Below are 21,346 nucleotides of genomic sequence, written 5' to 3'. Positions count from 1 at the left end.
TTAAGTTAATACTCATGCTTAGTTAATATTTTATCCCATTATTATTCATCCTGGCAGTAAATGTGTGACAATATTTAATAATAATAAATAAAACTGTATCTCAGATATGAGCAAGTTCCCTTTTAAAGTCAATTGGAAAACATGACAAAAATTTAAACATAGTGCACACACCCGTGATCCCTGCACTCAGGAGGCTAGAGCAAGGAGAGCATTTTGAGACCAGCCAAGACTACATAGTCAGACCCTGCATCAAATACCAAAACAACAACAGTAATAGGGATAAGAAGTCTAACATCACTACTTTGCCACATCACAAATTAAGCCATAATTTCTTTCTCTGTTGCTGTAATTTAGAATTATCCCCATGAAGACTGTCCACAGTACTTGTGTCCGGCTTGGGACCTTTGGCTATCTTGTGGCTATGTTGGACTTCTGCAACATAGGTAGGCAAGTACACTGAGACATAGGCAGGAGCTGAGTGGAAAAGTAGTATCAGCTTTCAGGTTCTCTCTGCTTTCTTTACTACATCAGTTCAAAAGATGAAGAAAGGAAAAGGAGAAAACTACATTAGCCAAACAGAAGGAAGAAGAAGCCAGCATTTCCCAACCTACACCCACCATGAGTAAAGGAGTGCAACCAGAATCAACCCCAGAGGCAGAGGCAACACAGGTCGAGCAGCTGAGCTCTCAAGAAAAAAGCTTCTCTCTGGCTTTCCCTTTCCTTTTTGAGAATAATTAGTATTTTATGCAGTCTAAGGAACTAGTGAAAAAGGGGTCTAGTGTCAGCAAATTCAGTTTCTAGTCATCTATATTGTTTCAGAAATACTTCAGTGTACTGTAAGTCCCAATGATGGAAACACAGATGATGGCATATTTTTAAAAGTTCTTAACTAAGGTAATGACCAGCTAAAGAACATGATTTTCCAAAGCTGGTTAAAAGATTTAAACCTAAACTGGGTCTGCTCTACAGAGAGAGTTCCAGGCCAGCCAAGGTTACACAATGAGACTCTGTCTTTAAAAATAAATAAATTAACAACAACAACAACAGACAAGAGGAAGGCTGATGCCAAAATCCTTTGCCTTTACTTGAGCTTGGAGTAGTATATTTCTAACAACATCATACTATGTCAAGTTCAGGGAACTAATAAAAGAATGAATGCTGCATGAAGCATTTAAACCAAAAGTGATTTCATCTCAGATTTTGTTTTTAAATCCATTCGAGTACAGCTGGCAATTGCCAAATTCTCTTGCTGCTACCTAAATCCTCAGCAGGAAAAAAACAACTGGCCTGGGGACTCAGCTTTGCCTTTTGGGGGTTCATCTTTATTCAAAAGAAAGTACATTTCTAGTGACTACTGGTGAGTTTATTGCAAAACATAGCAATGGAGTGTGAGTGTCTGAAAACTAAAGGAAATACAAGAAGAAGCTGTTGAGTTTCAATATCTGAGGAAATCGAAAGCTATGCACACTTCTGGGAGGAGAACTTGCTGTTCCTTCATTCCTCTTCCCACAAAACAAGAAGAGGAAGAAAAACAGAGGAGAGGAAGAAGAGGAGTGGAGAAGCCTTGAGTCCTACCCTGTAGAAGATCTCAGAAGCTTTTCTCTCTCTAGAGAACTACCAGCAACGTGAGATCTACCTGTTTTCTGTAGATATTAGCTACATCTGTGAAAACAACAAGAACAGAGAAAAGACCTTTGTTGGTTGGGTGATGCAGATCTGGTGTCTGCTGCACTCAGCAGGGAGCCCACGGCAGCCATCTTTAGTCCTCCACCACAGAGAAAGGAGCTAAGACTAAAGCATGTTGCATATTTTAGATTGTTTAATGCACTTTCTAAGTATAAATCTGAGTGAGTGGGTAATATAAATTATTATAATTATAACATAATCATATTATATATAAAATATAGATAATTTGTAAATATTATTATAATTATAATAATATGTTATTATAATTATTTAATTATCTTGGATAGGGAGCTCATGGTTACCTGGGTCTGTGGGTGAGTGAGTAGGAAAAAGCCAAGATAGTGACTTGAAAAATTATCATGAGTGAAAAGTGCCCCTGGACATGAAACGGAATTTTCTAGTATCCAAGCACCATGTATAGTCGGAAGTTTCTCAGATTCATAATATGTAAACATACAATGTTTTAACAGTTTCCCTAGCATATTCTGTGTTCTCTTCTTCACACTTCTCCAAAGGTGGTATTTCCATTACTGGTAATTTCTATCACCTGGAAAGTTAAATGTTTGGGCTCTTTTGTTTTCCTTTTGATTCTCAAATGGTAAGATGTAGAGAGTGATGTTTCTTGTACACTTATAGAACATTTTGAAGAAGATATGTACCATGGCAGAGGACTTTGTGTGAACTTGGATAGAAGCTCTTAAATATTGATTTCAGATTTCTGTGAACCTTGAACCAGTCTCGCTAAGTTTACCATTTATGTTACTAAACTTTCTAATTCACTGCAAAAGATTTTACTTTTTTTGTTCCCGTTAGCAATCAAGAGATGTTCTTCTTCTTCTTTATTACCATTATTATTATTATTATTATTATTATTATTATTATTATTATTACTACTACTACTACTACTACTACTACCACTACTACTACTACTGGTTACTTTATTTATTTACATTTCAAATGTTCTCCCCCTTCCCAGTTTCCCATTCACAAAACCCCTATACCATCCCCTCTTCCCCCTGCCTCTAGGAGGGTGCTCCCCCACAAAACCAACTACTCCTGCCTCACCGCCCTAGTATTCCCTTATGCTGGGTCATCAAGCCTTCACATGACCAAGGGTCTCCCCTCCCATTAATGCCAGACAAGGCCATCCTCTACTACATTTACAGCTGAAGCCATGGGTCCCTCCATGTGTACTCCTTGGTTGGTGGTTTAGTCTCTGGGAGCTATAGGGGATCTGGTTGATTAATATTGTTTTTCTTCCCATGGGGCTGCAAACTCCTTCAGCTCCTTCAGTCCTTCCCCTAACTCCTCCATCCAGGTCCCCATGCTTAGTCTGCTGGATGGTTGTGAGCATCTGCATCTGTATTAGTCAGGCTCTGGCAGAGCCTCCATAGAGATGTACTTCTAATATCATGTACTTCTTCTAATGTACCATGATATTCTGGTCCTTACTATTATTATTAGATAAATCAAGTATTTGTAGGAATGTTATCATTTTGTAGTATTTTAAACCAACTTTAAATCTAATATCGATGAAATGACTTTTCCTTTAGTTACAATATAAAATGATTTGATTTAAAAATTTCCCTCTCCAGTGAATGTTTATTAATAACATATGGCTATATATCAATTTGTATTATATTACATTTTTATTATTTAAAATAATTTTAAATTTAAATATATTTTTATAATTCTTCCACTCCTCAAATCTTTTTCAGATCCTCTGTCCCTCTCTACCTACCCAAACCTAAGTTCTTTCTCAAAAGAAATAAAAATCTTACACAACAAAACCCCCAAAACAAGAAAACAAAATACAACACCCAAAGAGAAAATATCTACCAAACTGTACACAAACAAAAGTACACTCATGCACACACACACACACACACACACACACACACACACACACACACAGTGATGTCCATTATATGTTGGTCAGCTAGCTAGTCCTGAGCATGAGGCCTGGTCTGGAATGACTGATTCCACTAGTGTCACTTCATTGATGTTTCCATCGTCCATCAGGTATAAATAATAGTTCAGTTGCTAACTTTTGCTCTGCTTGCTAGATTTTTATTAATTTTAGAAAAATACAACAAAACTAAGTATTGTAAGGTAAAACAAAAACTAACACAACAAAGTTAAACAAAACAAAAACAGAAGGGAAAGCAAAAGAAGGCACAAGAATCAGAGGCCCACTAATTTTCACACCCAAGAAAAAGAAAAAAATTAAACTGGAAGCCATACGGTAAGCAAATAACCTAATGTAGACCTGTGCAGGCCCCGTGCATTTTTCTTCAGTCTCTGTGAGTTTTATAAGCTTTGCTCAGGTTGGCTTTGAAGGTCATGTTTTCTTGGTGTCCCCCATCCCCTGTGGCTCTTCTACTCTTTCACACCTCCTCTTCTGTTTTGTTCTCTGAGGGAAGGGATTTGATGAGGACATTCTATGGAAGGCTGGATATTCCAATGTTTCTTATTTTCTGCATAGGAGTCTAGCTGTGGGTCTCTATATTTGCTCCCATCTATAACAGTGGAAACTTCTCTGATGATAACTGAAATGTAGGTAGAGCAGAATACACTACACACTGCTCTATGAGTACAGCAGGGTACTGTTAGGAGTCATTTTATCACTACGGTTTTTTTTCTCTTTTTATACCAGTATTATTTGGTTTTCCCTAGGGTCCTTGAGGTCCCCTAGGTTATCTAGTCTCTGGTTATTGGTAACCCAAGCAGGGTCAGGTATACATTCCATCACAGGGAATGGTCCTTAAGCCAAATCAGTTATTGATTGGTTACTCTCACAAGTCTTGATTGATGTGGAAGGCCCAGTTCGCTGTAAGAAGTGCCATCCCTGGACTGGTGGTCTTGGGTGCTGTAAGAGAGCATGCTGAGCAAGCTATGGAGAACAAGCCAATAAGCAGCATCCCTCTGTGGCATGAGGAGGAAAGAGTTTATTATGCAGTGTTCTTGTATACTAGAGTTCATCACTAAAGGAAATTAGGACAAGATTTTAGGCAATAAACTGGAGGCTGGAGCCCTTTCTACCCCAAGTAGCTTTTGGTCAATATTTTATCACAGCCGTAGGAACATTAAGATAACAGTCTTCATTTCTGAAGGTTTACAGAAAACTCACATTCTTCAATATCTTTAATCATCCTAACTACCATGTATCTTCGAGTAGATTTTCCTTTCATCCTCTGGGCCTTTTCAGCCACATGATGCCTATAATTTTTCTCAAAAGAAAAGCAATGAATAGACCCAGGAAACGTACCATTCCAGTTATACAAAAGATATACAGAACATAATTCCTAACCCACAATATTTGCAAATTTAAGCTAATTTGGAATCCATCCAGATGCTGAGTCATTCAGAAAGTACACAAGTGGCTAATCAGATCCAGACTCATGAGATCATGTTCTTTTAGGAATTCTGGAACACTCCAGAAAGCAAAGTCACATCTTGTTTTCCTTCTTAAAAGTTATCATAGGCAGCAGATAGAAAGAAATGAGTGAATGGCAGCGAAACTCTAATTAGCTACATCACAAAGCAAGACAAGTGCAAAAGGCCTGTAAACCCTCAGGTCTCTCATATTAAGAATAAAGGACAAGGACAGATCATTTTGGGCCTCCCAGGATATTTTAAGGAAAGTTTTTTTTTTAGACAAATTGAGGAATTATTGAGGAATTTAAACTGAATGCAATCATGGCTTAGATACAGAAAACAGAGTCAATGAAAAAATAAGAGTGATGAATGATATCATAGGACATCAAGCAGAAAGGAGAGAAAACAAGCAACTATTGGCATACTTCTACCCAACAAATGTTGCGATCTGACTCTAGAAAGTATGTAGGTGTTCAGCACAGTGATAGTCCTTTGGTCCCAGAGAACCCTGAGATGAGGATTTGACAGAAACAGAACACCAATACGAGATGTTTAGAGCCAAGTAGGCAAGTGTCAGTGCCCCCAGTTCAGGCTGTGTGTTGTAGCTAACCATTATTTATTTATGCTGAGAGGATGCAGCCCCTCTGCACATAATTCATTTCAGCCAGGAGTGTAGGGAACCAACAAACACTACACAACCAGAGACAGGCTCCAACATCAATGATTATTAGAAAGAACACCCAGAATTTCAACATATCTGGTTGTTTGAATAAGAAATGCTCCCCACATGGGTTCGTAGATTTGAATGCCTACTTGCTAGGACTTGGCACTGTTTTAAAGAATTAGGAAGTACAGCCTTGTTGGAATAGGTGTGGCCTTGTTGAAGAAAGTGTCACTGGGGGTGGACTTAGACATTCAAAAGCCTAAGCAAGGTCCAGTGGCTTCTTCCTGATGCTTGATATAGACTCACAGCTATTTCTCCAGCACCATGTCTCCCTGCCTGCTGCCAGGCTCCCTACCATGATGATGGTGGATTAAACCTCTGAAACTGTAAGCAAGCTCCCAACTAAATGCTGTCTTTTATAAGAGTTGCTATGGTCATAGTGTCTCTTCACACCAATAGAACAATGACTAAGACAGTGCTTATAGCCCATACTCTAAACACTGCAGCAACTGTGTATTTCCACTTTCTTCCACCAAAGACCTTGACAAACCTAAGTCAGATACTGTTGTTAACACGGAAGCATTTTCTAGGCTTGTTTATTAGTGGATTAATTCCACACTTATTTTTCAAAGTAGCTCATTTCATAATCTCTCTCATAAAGGCAACTGTGAGCTCTATGGTATGGGTCTTTCACTCACCTGGGTGGGTGTTATCTTGTTTTCGAATTTGTCTGTAAATGTGTGTAATTCTGTATGCTATTCTTCTCATTTAGGTTCACCCATAATTTGAGAGATGGTGAATGAATACAAGAGAATTGTTCTTCTGACAGGATTAATGGATATTACTGACCATGAGTTTAAAATGGTTAAGGCCTTGTTGAGAAAAGAACTAAAACTAAATAAAATGCAAGATAAGTATGACAGAGTTAAGATTGCTGACTTGATGGAGGACAAGTTCCCAAAAGATGCTGGATTGGACCAACTGATAAAACTGTATAAGGAGATTCCTGGACTTAGAAACATTGCTGATACACTCAAGAAAGCAAAGGCAAAAGGTAAGTTTGCATGCAACCCTTTCTTCAATTCCTCCAAATTTGTGCTCACTCCACAGTGTTCCTACCTGACACGGCCTATTATGGTGTGTGCCTCAGGATGGCAACATTCCGGTTGTCAAAATAATGACATCTTACAAAATGTCCTTCTTAAGAAGAATCTTGATGTATTTGGGGTTGAATATCTTTGGGGGCATTCTGAAAACTAAAAACACAGAAGTTCTGGTGAGATGAGACTTTTCACTACTGTAGAAAGAAGAGAAAATTTTAAAATAAAGTTAGGGATTTTTTATTTCAAAATATTAAAATTAGTTAAAGTCAATGCTCCATTAAGATACTCAATATTATCTGATATACAAAAACAAATGTAGTCAATAATTACATGAAAGCCTACCTCTCAGTGTTAAGAAGTAGTTTCACGGGTTGGGGATTTAGCTCAGTGGTAGAGCGCTTGCCTAGCAAGCACAAGGCCCTGGGTTCAGTCCCCAGCTCCAAAAAAAAAAAGTAGTTTCACTTATAAAGGCACCTAGTTTTAAACAGAAAAAAAAGAAAGCCTGAATAATTTTAAAATAGTCTTATCTGTGGTCCTGAAAGGAAAATCATACAGATTTAAGGTTTAAAAATATAAAATTAAAAGAATAAGTTTCAAAATTCACAGACTCAGGGCTAAACACTGAAAAACAAGCCCAGGCAAGTCCAGACATGACACGGGCCCGCCCTGCCGCTAAGACTAACAGACCATAAAGATAAAGAAAAGGAATGCAGGAACCAGCCCGAGTTATCATGACTGACTCATAAACCATCTGGCAGAAGGGCACCTCCCTCAGCTTACTCAGAGTCACACCTTAACCAGATGTCCTTCAAACCCTGATAAGCCCCTAGCTTCTAAAATCCTGAACGCCCCAGTCAACATGTACTCTTCTGCTGTGTTGTCTGTTTGAATGAGCCAATCACTTATAGCCGCGCCGACTCTCCCCATCCCTCTGTTCCTCACCCTATAAAAGCCCCTTGCTTCTAAAAGTCTGGGTCGACACCTCTGTCTCCTGCGCAGGATACATGTCAGCCCGGAGATCTCCATAATAGATCTCCGTAATAAACCTCGCCTTTGCTTATTACATCCAAAATGGTCTCTCTGTGTCTGGGGTCCGCGACCTCCTGAGACTTGAGTAAGGGTCTCTCTTCGGGGATCTTTCATTTGGGGGCTCGTCCGGGATCGGTGTTTCCTGGGGCGTGCCATCCTGAGACTCGAGCTAGGTTCTTTCAGTCCTAGTACTCACAAAGCTGAGACAGAGACATTCAGTTTAAGGACAGACTGTAGCTATGTAGCTAGACTCTATATCAAAGCCAACAGACAAGCAAAAATCAAATTAATAGAAAAACCAAACAGAACAAAGGGTAAATAGCATCTGTCATATCACTAATCAGATCATTTTGCTCAAGGATTTTCTAGTTCTTAGTGATCATCTACAGAGGGAAATTTGTCAATGATTATTATCATTGGAGCATTTGAAGGCCAGTGGTCAACACTTGGTGAGTTCCTCTATTGTGCTCTATGCTGTTTTTGAGGGAAAGTATCTTATGGAATGTGAGGCTCTCATTTTCAGTTAAACAAGCAAGTTAGAATATGTCTGCTTAGACTAAAAGCTCTAGATGGGCAATTTTAGTTGTCACCAGATACCCAAATTCAGGTTTCCATGCTTGAGAGCAAGGACTTTACCCACTGAAACCTCCAGACCTAAATTTTAAATTCTTAGAAACAGACTGTAGGATACAAGGGTTGGGGCAGGACTTGACTGATAGACATACAAGTCCCCAGGATGGGACAACTGTACCAACTTCCCTTGGAGAGAACAAGGAAAAGCCTAAGGCTGTCCTGTGCCTGACTTGATAGTTTGGGGCACCATGTGGGCACACAAAGTTCTCTTAGTAGAGGGAGGTAAGCACAATGAGGCAAGCAGGACCTGAGAACAAACGATGTGCTTCAGTTCCCTGAGACCAGTTCCCTGTGTTTACTGTCTTTTCTCTCCTACATCAGCTAAAATGAAACAGATAAAGAAAAGGAAAACAGCAGAGAAAAGACAAAGACGAGAAGAACCCAGTACTTCCCAACCTATGTCCACCATAAATGAAGATGTGGAACCAGAAACAGGCAGGAGGAGTACACAGGTATGGTAGCTAAGCTCCGAGTGAAAAAAACTACTGAAGTCCCTCCCTATTTAACCACCAAGTCAGTATTTTTCTATTTAGTCATAGGACATAGTAAAAGTCAATATTTGAAGTAATTAATTTCATATTTACTTGTCATTCATGTGTCTGAACTACTGCATCCTGTAACTTGTGTAATGTAGTTCTCTAAAAAATATAAAATCATTACTTAGGTAGACAAGATGACTCATCAAAGAAAGGTGTGTAATGCCATGCTGATAGTCCATGTTCAATTCATAGATCCCACAGGATAGACTGAGAGAACCATCTCCCACGAGATGCTTTGTGATCTCTGCATGGCCACAATGGTACATCCACCCAAACAGGCACAATAAAGGAATATAAAATAGGTTAAATCATTACTTTTTTCTTTAGACATTGTTTAAATGGTAGTCAATTTAAAGACATAGCTTTCCAAAGCCCGTTAAAGAACATTGAACCTCAACTCGGACTTTCTAAACATAAACCCGCCTTTCTGTCACTACAGAGACGCATAGAAGAGTAAATGAAATGGTTGAACCAGTGTGAGGCAATCCTACCTCCAATCTTCTGTTTAAAAGATGTTGTTCTCAGGATCTTGAGTTTCTTGTTTCTAAAATTATTGTGCTTCATCTAATATTTAAAACCATGACTGGGTGAGGGCAGTTAATAAGTAGGAGAGAAGAAAGCAGTTTGGCATGCACAAGAGTTTGGGTCTAGTCTTCCAACACAATAAAGGAAGAAAATCAACTGTTATCAAGAGAAAGAGATGTTGATCACTGAAAACAGGGAAAATAAACCCATATAAACCTAGGATTCCATAATCTCTTCATATGATTAAATTACTCAGCATATTATCAAATTCTTAAATCAAAAATTCAATTAAATAAATTTTTTTCCTCCTTGGGAGGGTTTGCCATTATGAAGTCCTTTTGATAGCAATAGACTACAGACAGCAGATTAAATGAAATAAGGCTTTTAGATGGTCAGTTAAAAGATTTTAATGTAAACAGATGCCACATACTGAACTGTTGTCACAAATACCTCAGGGGACTACAGAGCCATCTTAAATGTTTGCCAGACCCAGAGTCCTCAGGTGTCTTTAGCAATAACCTCAGGATCCTGGCTTCTCAAATGACCTCCAACTCCCTCCCATATTGTCCAGGTTGCTTGTCTATCTTTACCTGCTTCCATCAGGGACAAAACACAGGAACAGAAGCCTGAGATGACACTGCTCAGAGAGAACTGCTAGGTGTTCCCACATCAATCATTAACAGCAATATCAACAGCAACATGCACTATAGCTGGCTGCCAATCTAATGCTCCATCTAATCAAGGCAACTTGTCAGTCTAGATTCCCTCTTTCTGGTCATTTAGTTTGCATCTAGTTGACAAAAACTAAGAGCATACCAAGTGAAATCCAGAGTGTAACAATCATGTCTATCATCACAGTGTGCTCCAATGGAGGGATCAGAGGCAGACACACAAGATTCCCTAACAGCTCACGGGCCAGCCCACCCGTCTCAGATGAAGTGAAAAGCAGAGACTAACAGCACAGCTTGTCCTCTCTGTCATTCACACACCTATGAACATTCTTATACTTATTCTCACAGGAAATCATTTTTTAAATATTTAAAATATTTAATATATGCTGAACTGCCAATCAGGCAATCAGCGTAGGCATAAATGATTCTATTATCTGAAACACTGCATGAAGATTACCCTGTGTGGTATGGCTTTAGGCTGTATCCAGTCTTCTCTGTACCTGCAAAGCATACTGAAAATCCCTGTGACTATCATTTCTTAAGTCCTGTACATTATTTTCAGATGCCGATGTCATGCTGTGAGCTACTATGTAAGTTTATTTGTCAACACTAGGGAAATGCACATATACTAGGCTTATCTACTAAGTATGAAATTTCTGCTAAGTATGAAATTATCTGCTAAGTATGAGATTATCTACTAGGCTGAAATTATTACCCAAATCTCCATTTCTTCTATGAACTAAGCTATATCATGTCAGGTATTGTTGAGATTTTTTCCCTCACTCTACCCAATTATTTAAGTCTTTATTGTAGCATTTTTGCTGTGTACATTCTGTGCAGAAACCAAGACTGAAGAAGATACACAGAGAACCTGCTGATGAAGAGGGTCACCAGCAAGGTTCCAAACAAGTGATGGTGTTAAAAGCAACAGAACCATTTGCATATAACAAGAGGGAACAAAAAGATGTTCCATGCCACTGTGGCTACTGAGAGAGAATTCTTTAGAGTGAATTCTTTTTTCTTTGAGAAAAAGGAAATTCAGAAAGATTCTTAAATGCTGTTAGGTTATGGGCTGGGCATAGTGGTTCACACGTTAATTCCACCATTTAGGAACCTGAAAGCAGGTTGATATATAGGAGTTGGGGGCTAGCATAGTGGGTTCTAAGCCAGCTCCCATTCCAAACAGCCAGGATTTTTGTTTTGTTTTAAGTTAGTAATAAAAGTATTAACCCAAGCAGAGAGATTATCTGATAAGAATGTGGCTTTGATTTAAGAGATGTGTTGTAAATTCTGGCTTTGTGGCTTCTTTTCAAATTGACTAAAAGTGGTCATCTACGACATAGAATTTATGCACATCACTAAGACCCAAAAGCAGAACTCACAACAGCTCATATAAGCTGCCAAGAGTGCCTGGAGCAAACTAGACCACAACGCTGCCAAAATCCATGGTCTCCTCACCCTGACACACACACACACACACACACACACACACACACACACACACACACACACACACACACACAGTATTCATTGCATATTAAAGCAAGGCTAAGAACATAGTACAAACAAATGAAAATACAGGGGCTAACCTCCTAACTCACATAGTTATGTTCTTAGAGAGCCCTAGTTCTCAGGACCATCAGCCAACATTCTAAACTTTCCCACAGCAGCTGTTTGGGCATGCCTTTTGTGCATTCTTCCTGCTCTCCTGCCCAATCCAAGCTGTCTATTCAAACCCTTGCCTTTAGGTATCCCACCTTCTTCTCTTTCATTGTTCCATGGCCTATCATTCTCTTCCACCTTCACTGATGTTGGTTTAGAGAAAAGAACACATTTTTGTAGTCTCAAGCCAAAAAGTATAATGTGACTGCAGGAACAGAAAATCGTTATAGTAGGCAGGTGATGGTAAAAAGAATAGGACTGGCTCAGAGAGACAAGATAGTGTGAATAAATGGGGAGGTGTGTGACCAGCTCCACCAAGACTAATCTAATGTCATTACTATTTTCTTCAAGGTCATCAAGGCTAGGAAGTGAAAAGCAACCACTTGGTCCTGCTTCAGTTATGAAACTGCACAAATTCTTGTCATGGAGACTATGATTCCACTGATGTTCATACAGATAAGATCCAGTTCCAACTCTTAAAAAAAAAGTCATTCAACTGATTAAAGCCAGTTTTTTTGCTCTAGGAAATGGTACTTTTTCTTTCTACATTTTTTTGCATTTTATTACATGTTTTGATTTTATAGTGCTTATACTTTAAAAGAAAAAAGGGGTTTTTTTTCCCCATCTGAATCAGGTACTTCACGTTTCTTGCATTTGCCAGTTGCTTTACAACTGGGTCTGCGGATCAGGGTGGGATAAATATGTTTGATGAAATATTTTCATTTATGCTTCGGGTGAGATATTTAAAAACAAAGCCTTGTTCGGTCCCCAGCTCCGAAAAAAAAGAACCAAAAAAATAAATAAATAAATAAAGACAAAGCCTTGCATATAAAAGAACAGATTGGGTCATCCTCAGAGAAATCAAGCTATCAATAAAGAGCATGTCAAGGCTGACATGCGGGCTGGAATGCAACTGTGGAGATTAATGTCTTCAGAAATGATGCAGCCCTTCCTACACTTTTCCCTGAGTAAATGTGAGTACATTGTAGAGTTTCATCATTTGAAATAAGAATTTCCAGAAGTGAATGATAAGAGTACACTGTACTGCTTGCAACAGTAAGTTGTCTCACCTCTGAATATAAGGTGAAGGAAGGGTCAGGGAAACCTTGAGAACATGAGGAAGCTGTCCAAAACCAAAGCTAAGGAAATGAACTAAAAATCCAGTCTTGAGCCTCAGTCAAGGCTTCCTGCAGTATTAATTGGCTTTCAATTGCATGACAATAGAAACAGCAACTGAGAGAAAAGCCTTAGGTTTGCTCACAGTTTAATGGTAGATGAGAATGAAGTGACAGATCACATTGTATCAGCAGAGCAGAAATCAGAGGGCAATTGTGTGCTCTTAGGAGAGCTCTCTTTCTTTTTATATTCAGTTCACAGCCTTTGACAGTGTAATGTTGTCCCTCACATTTAGGCTGAGTTCCAAAATAGATTTACAGAAAAAAATAACAACAATTCCCCACAAACATGCCCAAAGTATTGTCTCCTAAGTGAATCTATATCATGTTACATCTATAATCAGTATCAGTAATGACACTGGACAATGATCTAACATGGAGGAAAGGAGAAAAGAAAGGGTAGAGATAGCAGCTATAATGGGTTAAGAACGAAGCATAAGTGTTTCTGACTCCTTAGAAATTTGTGTAGTCAAAGGCCCCAGTGGAGTGACATTGGAAAATATGACTAATTGGAATGTGCTAAGGTCATAAGGGTTTCATCAGTTCTCATAAATTGATTGATAACACTACAAAAATGGCCAAAAGGACTGATTCCTTGGATTTTTTTATATTACTACCATGTGAGAAGGAATTAATCAAGCATAGGGTATAGTTTAGCAGCCTGGAACTCCACTTGACTTGGGGTTTATATCCAACCCTCTTCTAACAGTGAACTGGCAGCTTCAGAGACTTACTTTCAAATACTATGCAAACGAACGCCTCTATGAACAATGGACCTGCAAAACCATTGACAACCTAGAACCCTCAAGTGCAGCAGGTTTCAGATACATGTTTCAAACAATAGAAGTAAACTATTCTTTTAGCTTTCTTTAACAATTTTTTTTTTAGTAATACATATCTCAGAACATGTCTTGATACTAAAAGAGAAGGCCTGATACAGCCTAGACGGGTCTTGGTGCATATACAACGAGACAAACTATCTCATATTTACCATCTTATGCCTATGTATTATTTTATATGCTAGTGATTAATAAATATTAGATACATCATGGGAAGGGACCTATGCAGTGAACAAAGCCTGTGGTACCCAAGTTGGTCAACAAAAATAGAGAATCACCTGTGCTATGTCCCTTGGACAACAAACGTCCTACTTCCCTTGAACTCCATAACGTTATCACCACATAGTGATTGTTATGCTTGAGTATCTTCATTTATGTGGCCTGTTCTTCACTTTGACTTCTTATTTCTTCCTAACCTGCAATATCCTCTAGCTTTAAATAAACGTTCCCACCTAATTTGAAATCTGTATGAATGTTCAATTCAATTTCCTGAATACAATTTTCTTATGTCTTATGGTATCTATTGATGTGATGAAATTCTGTGAGCAAAAGCAAGTTGATGGGGTCTATTTGGTTCACTATCCCTATCCACCAATGAAAGTAGTTAGGACAGGAACCCAGGGAAGGAACCTGGATGCAGGAACTGATGCAGAGGCCATGGAGTGGTGCTGCTTACTGGATTATTCTTCATGTTTTGCTCAGACTGTTTTTTTTCTTATAAAACTCAAGGCCAACATTCACAATGAGCTGTGCCCTTCTCCATAAAGCATTAATTAAGAAAAGACCTTACATTCAGATCTTAGGAAGCAATTTTCTCAATTGAGCTTCTCTCCTTGCAGATAACCCTAGCTCATGTCAAGTTGACATAAAATTACACAGCACATCTGGTAACAAGGATACAGAAAGAAATCTCACTAAATGCCAAAGTCTTTATCTTTGGTTTCCCAGCTCTTTCTGAGAGAGAAATAAATATGTTTCTTAAAATAACCTGATATGTGACACCCTCATATAAAAATACAAAAGAAACTAAGAGAGTAGGAAAAAAATCTTGTTACCCTAATAGGTTTGGAAGGATTATAACTTGACAAATTTGAAAATGTATTCACAAATGTGCTCTTCAATGCTATTCCATGAAGATAAGAACAATATGTTGAATGTACCTGGGCACAGTAAGCAGAAAGTGGTTTATAATCCCTCTAATGTTTATATAAAGACACAATCTCCTCTCTTTCTAAACCTATGTCTGATTACCTCACTCAAAATAGAAAGTCCACTCGACCTGTTGTGATCTCTTTGTAAGTTCAGGAAAAAGAAAAAGTATAACATCTAGTACTATAGTGGCACTACTTTTAAAGTAGTAACCAACTGTATCTGGAATGGATTTGAGTCCCACTGCATAAGAGAGAACTGATAGCTAGTACGCTGTACGTTGTCAAAACTTCATGGTTCGAGCAGGGATAGGCCCCTAAAAGGAACATCTTACTTCTGTTTTGCTCAAAGACATAGGTCGAGACTGACGTCAGAGTATTGGTGTCTATTCAGACAAATAGGTGCTGTCATTACCACGCTAGGAAATAAAAGCGCCTGTTGGAGTTCTCAGTGTTGTTCATAAAAGAATTTAGAAACCGACTCTGAAGGAAGCTTGAGGACAATTTCATGAGAGTTTCAGAGGAAAAGCTATCAAGCATTTTGTATGTCTACGTAGCTGCTAGAAGGGGGAAGGTAGAGACAAGAAAGTACACATGTACAGATGGTTTCAAAGCATGAGGGAAAGCAGGTCAAGGTGAAGAGGAAAAACACCCAAAGTGTCAGGGAAAGAGTGCTTAGACTTTGGTTCACTGCCCAAAGTAAAAAGATAGAAGGAAAGGGACACATATGTTCTATAAAGAACCGAGAGAAATGAGCAGGCTTCACCATCTTTCATAGTAGATGTAATGTAAGTGGCTATATCAAAGGACATCATTTCAGTAGTATAGGTCTTTCATCCCATTACAGAAATAATCTCCCATCTTCTTTGCATGTCATCAGATTTCTAAGAGGCAGTATCCTGATCAGGTGATCCCATGGCCCAGATATGTTGTGAGCACAAAGGTCCTTGTGTCCACAGATTTCCAGGGACACTGTGAATGTTAAGTACACAGTGTTGACCTCTCAAAGTAAAACATGATCTTCTATCCAGAATCTGGGAATTAGAGGTGATTAATAATCTAGTGATCTGGGCCAGGACATAGCAAATTCCTCTTACAACCAGAGTCAGAGGTAGCTAGTAATCTACATGACCTTTACAGCCATGGGCTCCCCCCAGCTTCCACAACCAGGACCAGAAGTAGCCAGTAGTCCAAATGACCTCTACATGCCTGTATGACCAAGATTAAGCCAGATCCTAATGTAGACCCTTAACTCATTTTCTTGAAAGAAATGGCATGTACCTTGAGTTGAGTTTAAATATAATTATGCTTCCTTGTGCTCCAGGGACTGTATTACACCAGGAAACTTTCTTTTTTTTTTCAAATTATACTGTGTTTCAGTTGGTTGGAAACAAAGTGCCTGGCATCAGACTCCTCAGGGTTTGATCCAGGTTGACTGACAAAGTCGATTTGAACCATGTTTTCATTCTCACCTCTTTACTCACTCTCTGCTTTGACACCTGCAGAGACCCCCCACCTACATGATAATGAATTAGTTCTTGATGGAGGAAACAATACTGTTGTGGTCTGGGAATCAGTGCACAAACCACTCAAACACCAATCTCAGTCAAATGGGAACGGTTGATTGACCACCACAACCTAAGATCGATAGATCAGAGCCACATCCCAGGCTCAGTAGCTGAACCATGATATTGAGTAAAGATCCTATACAGCTTTTTAATCATGATACCTACAAACATCTTTGCCAAGTTATTCCATCAATCAGGATTTAGGAATAGGGATCTTTCTTAGAAACATGTCTTTGTTGTACTCTTATCCTGTTCCCATTGGTCGAGGTATTCAACTGTGGCAGGGGCTTGCCTCGTCTAACATTCATTTCTTAGTTTGTTAACTTGGATAGGACTTGTCTAACATTCATGTCTTAGCTTGTCAACCAGGATGTTAGTTATATGTCTCTTTCTGCCAAGTAGGATGTCAGTTTTCAGAAAGTTCTTGGGGACTTAAACTTTACTAGACCCATTACTCAAAATGGCAGTCTTTTATCAAATACTTTCTTATATTGGTGCAGGTGTCCATCCTAAGTTGGGATCCTTCCTTGGGACAGCTTACAAACCCAAATACCATAAAAGTTTATATACAGATAGAGAAAGTGCTGTTGGGTTGTTGGTTCAGTCCAAGCTTATTTTAGGTAACTATACAAAGCATTTCTACTGATTTCTATTGTGATTGGCTCCCAAGGGCATAGAACATAACAAAATATGTAGTCAACTTTGGCATGAGTATGTTTCCTAGTAACAGCAGAAACAATATATGAGAAAGTTTCCTTATAATAATAGAAATAGCACAAAATGGCAGACTTGCTGTGTAACAAGTTACCTAGGCCTCAACATCCCATCGAGGCCTTAATACTTTAGTTAGGCCTTAGTAAATACTATACAATGTTCTTATCATTGGAGCATTTCAGAATATTATCTCTTAACTCCTAGACAGAAGTATAACTCAGCTATCCTTTTACCCAGGAAAAAGTGGATTTCCTTTAATGGACCTCTACAAAGCCTCAATTGCTCTATATGTTCATGTGGTATTTTAAAACCCTAAAAATGTATATAGTTCCTACATTCACCTTTATAGGATTATCACTGAAATGAAACATGAGATCCAAAACTAACCATAGGGAGAAGTCCAACTTCAATGAACTCTAAGTCTGATAATCCCCATAACACTAATTGCTTAGCACTGGAGCTCTACTTTCTTCTCTATTGTGATAGAACATTCTGATTAAGGGCAACTTGGAAAGGAAACGGCCTTTCAGCTTACACTTCCAGGTTAAAGTCTATCACTAAAGCTAGGCCAAGAACTAAAGGTAGGTACTCAAAAAAAAAAAAAATGCTGACCACTGGCTTGTTCTCTTGCTTGTTCTTTTTCTTGCTCCTTTGCTCATGGTTAACTAAACAATTCTTATATAACTCAGAACCATATATCTTAGGAATGAAGCTACCTACTGAGTTAGGCCCTGACACAACAATTAATAATTAAGACTTGGAATAATTAGGATTGGAGGTAGATAGATAACTCATTTGTTCCTAGGAGTTGTGTAACTGTTCAGTGTTGTAAAAGCTCTGATAAAAAAAAGTCACTGTTGTTCATGATCATTTTTCCAAGTCCTTATTACAAGTTGTCCCTCTTGAGTACCTTTTCCTTTAAACAGACAAATGTGCTGAGATATTGGGAACTTTGGCTCTTTAATAAGCAGCTACTGGGGAAAAGGCTGCACAGGCCCTCCTGGTTGCCGCCCTCACGGAGAGAGAGCTCAAAAGCAACCCCCCACGAGCTGCGGGACCACAGGTAAGACCAACTTTTCTGTTCCAAGCAACCTGCCTGGTGGTCTCAGGACACACATCTGCAAAATTCCTCTGGAACCGGACACTTCCAGTTTTTAGCTGGAGCCCCAGCCTCGCTGATCCTGGCCCGCAGCTCACTGCTCCCAAACACCTTGGGAGAGAGAGTTCACCTCCTGGACAGGTGGGCACTCCTGAGACTGCAGAGCAGGAGAGACCATCAATACTGCCCACCCCTGCCCACATTCCTGGCCCAAGAGGAAACTGTATACGGCCTCTGGGACCTGAAGATAGGGGCACTGGAGCTGCAGGTCCCCCGCGCTCCAGACACCGCCCAGACCTGAAGGGACACAGTCAACAGTTCTCTGCACCTAAATCCCGTGGGAGGGAGAGCTAAACCTTCAGAGGGGCAGAAACGACTGGGAAACCAAAAGAGACTACACTCTGCCCACATTTCTGACTCCAGAGGAAAACACCTAATGCCATCTGGGACCCCGGTGCACGGGGGCTCCCAGAAAAGGCGGCGCAGGCCCTCCTGGTTGCCGCCCTCACGGAGAGTCCCCCCACAAGCAACTTGAGCCACGGGACCACAGGTAAGACCAACTTTTCTGCTCCAAACGACCTGCCTGGTAGACTCTGGACACAGGCCCACAGGAATAGCTCAAGACCAGTAGAAAGGAAAGACTACATGCCCGAAAGCAGAACGCTCTGTCCCCATAACTGGCTGAAAGAAAAGAGGAAAACAGGTCTTCAGCACTCCTGACACACAGGCCTATAGGACGGTCTAGCCACTGTCAGAAATAGCAGAACAAAGTAACACCAGAGACAATCTGATGGTGGGAGGCAAGCGCAGGAACCCAAGCAACAGAAACCAAGACTACATGGCATCGTCAGAGCCCAATTCTCCCACCAAAGCAAACACTGAATATCCAAACACACCAGAAAAGCAAGATCTAGATTCAAAATCATATTTGATCATGATGCTGGAGGACTTCAAGAAAGACATGAAGAACTCCCTTGGAGAAATGCAGGAAAACATAAATAAACAAGTAGAAGCCAATAGAGATTGATAAGTGGCTATTAGCCCAAATGCTTGAATTACCCTAGATGCATAGAACACATGAAACTCAAGACGGATGATCAAAATGTGAATGCTTCACTCCTTCTTTAAAAGGGGAACAAGAATACCCTTGGCGGGGAACAGAGAGGCAAAGATTAAAACAGAGACAGAAGGAACACCCATTCAGAGCCTGCCCCACATGTGGCCCATACATATACAGCCACCCAATTAGACAAGATGGATGAAGCAAAGAAGTGCAGACCGACAGGAGCCAGATGTAGATAACTCCTGAGAGACACAGACAGAATACAGCAAATACAGAGGCAAATGCCAGCAGCAAACCACTGAACTGAGAATAGGACCCCCGTTGAAGGAATCAGAGAAAGAACTGGAAGAGCTTGAAGGGGCTCAAGACACCATATGAACAACAATGCCAACCAACCAGAGTTTCGAGGGACTAAGCCACTACCTAAAGACTATACATGGACTGACCCTGGACTCTGACCTCATAGGTAGCAATGAATATCCTAGTAAGATCACCAGTGGAAGGGGAAGCCCTTGGTCCTGCTAAGACTGAACCATTTGCAAATTCATCTGGAATAACAAAAAATCCAAGATATCTAAACTATCCTCAACAATAAAAGGACTTCAGGGGGAATCACTATCCCTGAACTCAAGCAGTATTACAGAGCAATAGTGATAAAAACTGCATGGTATTGGTACAGAGACAGACAGATAGACCAATGGAACAGAATTGAAGACCCAGAAATGAACCCACACACCTATGGTCACTTGATTTTTGACAAAGGAGCCAAAACCATCCAATGGAAAAAAGATAGCATTTTCAGCAAATGGTGCTAGTTCACCTGGAGGTCAGCATGTAGAAGAATGCAGATCGATTCATGTTTATCACCCTGTACAAAGCCTAAGTCCAAGAGGATCAAGGACCTCCACATCAAACCAGATACACTCAAACTAATAGAAGAAAAAGTGGGTAAGCATCTCGAACACATGGGCACTGGAGAAAATTTCCTGAACACAACACCAATGGCTTATGCTCTAAGATCAAGAATCGACAAATGGGATCTTATAAAACTGCAAAGCTCTAAGGCAAAGGACACTGGGGTTAGGACAAAACGGCAACCAACAGATTGGGAAAAGATCTTTACCAATCACCACACACCAGTGAGAATGGCTAAGATCAAAAACTCAGGGGACAGCAAATGCTGGCGAGGATGTGGAGAAAGAGGAACACTCCTCCATTGTTGGTGGGATTGCAGACTGGTACAACCATTCTGGAAATCAGTCTGGAGGTTCCTCAGAAAATTGGACATTGAACTACCTGAGGACCCAGCTATACCTCTCTTGGGCATATACCGAAAAGATGCTCCAACATATAAGAAAGACACATGCTCCACTATGTTCATAGCAGCCTTATTTATAATAGCCAGAAGCTGGAAAGAACCCAGATGCCCTTCAACAGAGGAATGGATACAGAAAATGTGGTACATCTACACAATGGAATATTACTCAGCTATCAAAAACAATGACTTTATGAAATCCATAGGGAAATGGATGGAACTGGAAAATATCATCCTGAGTGAGGTAACCCAATCACAGAAAAACACACATGGTGTGTACTCATTGATAAGTGGCTATTAGCCCAAATATTTGAATTGCCCTGATGCACAGAACACATGAAACTCAGGAGGGATGACCAAAATGTGAATGCTTCACTCCTTCTTTAAAAGGGGAACAAGAATACCCTTGGCAGGGAATAGAGAGGCAAAGTTTAAAACAGAGGCAGAAGGAACACCCATTCAGAGCCTGCCCCACATGTGGCCCATACATATACAGCCACCCAATTAGATAAGATGGATGAAGCAAAGAAGTGCA

At 39.8% G+C, this 21,346-nt stretch overlaps 1 protein-coding gene across 2 annotated transcripts; it reads left to right on the top strand.

Moving 5' to 3' along the window:
• The first annotated feature begins 1,482 nt into the window (after nucleotides 1-1,482).
• Nucleotides 1,483-12,418, top strand: Ifi214 (interferon activated gene 214). Of its 2 annotated transcripts, none has more exons than NM_001346366.1 (4): nucleotides 1,483-1,625; nucleotides 6,501-6,782; nucleotides 8,815-8,945; nucleotides 12,242-12,409. In NM_001346366.1, exons 2-4 carry the CDS (start codon nucleotides 6,521-6,523, stop codon nucleotides 12,260-12,262), a joined length of 414 nt encoding a protein of 137 aa, NP_001333295.1. In that variant the 5' UTR covers nucleotides 1,483-1,625; nucleotides 6,501-6,520; the 3' UTR covers nucleotides 12,263-12,409. The 2 variants fall into 2 exon arrangements, with proteins under 2 accessions (NP_001333295.1, XP_038946451.1); XM_039090523.2 differs by lacking the exon at nucleotides 1,483-1,625 and adding an exon at nucleotides 5,965-6,114 and having other exon boundaries at nucleotides 12,242-12,418.
• The last annotated feature ends 8,928 nt before the right edge of the window (nucleotides 12,419-21,346 follow it).

This window comes from Rattus norvegicus, chromosome 13 (assembly GCF_036323735.1).
Source record: "Rattus norvegicus strain BN/NHsdMcwi chromosome 13, GRCr8, whole genome shotgun sequence".
NCBI lineage: Eukaryota > Metazoa > Chordata > Mammalia > Rodentia > Muridae > Rattus > Rattus norvegicus.
Note: the sequence above shows the minus strand (reverse complement) of the source record. Positions and strands in the feature narration are given on the sequence as shown.

Bases quoted from the DNA above. Each gene is read 5' to 3' on its own strand.
- Ifi214 (XM_039090523.2), top strand. From the start codon at position 6,521: ATGGTGAATGAATACAAGAGAATTGTTCTTCTGACAGGATTAATGGAT. The intron at 6,783-8,814 runs GTAAGTTTGCAT...CTCCTACATCAG, and splicing joins CAAGAAAGCAAAGGCAAAAG to CTAAAATGAAACAGATAAAG. The intron at 8,946-12,241 runs GTATGGTAGCTA...ATTTTCTTCAAG, and splicing joins CAGGCAGGAGGAGTACACAG to GTCATCAAGGCTAGGAAGTG.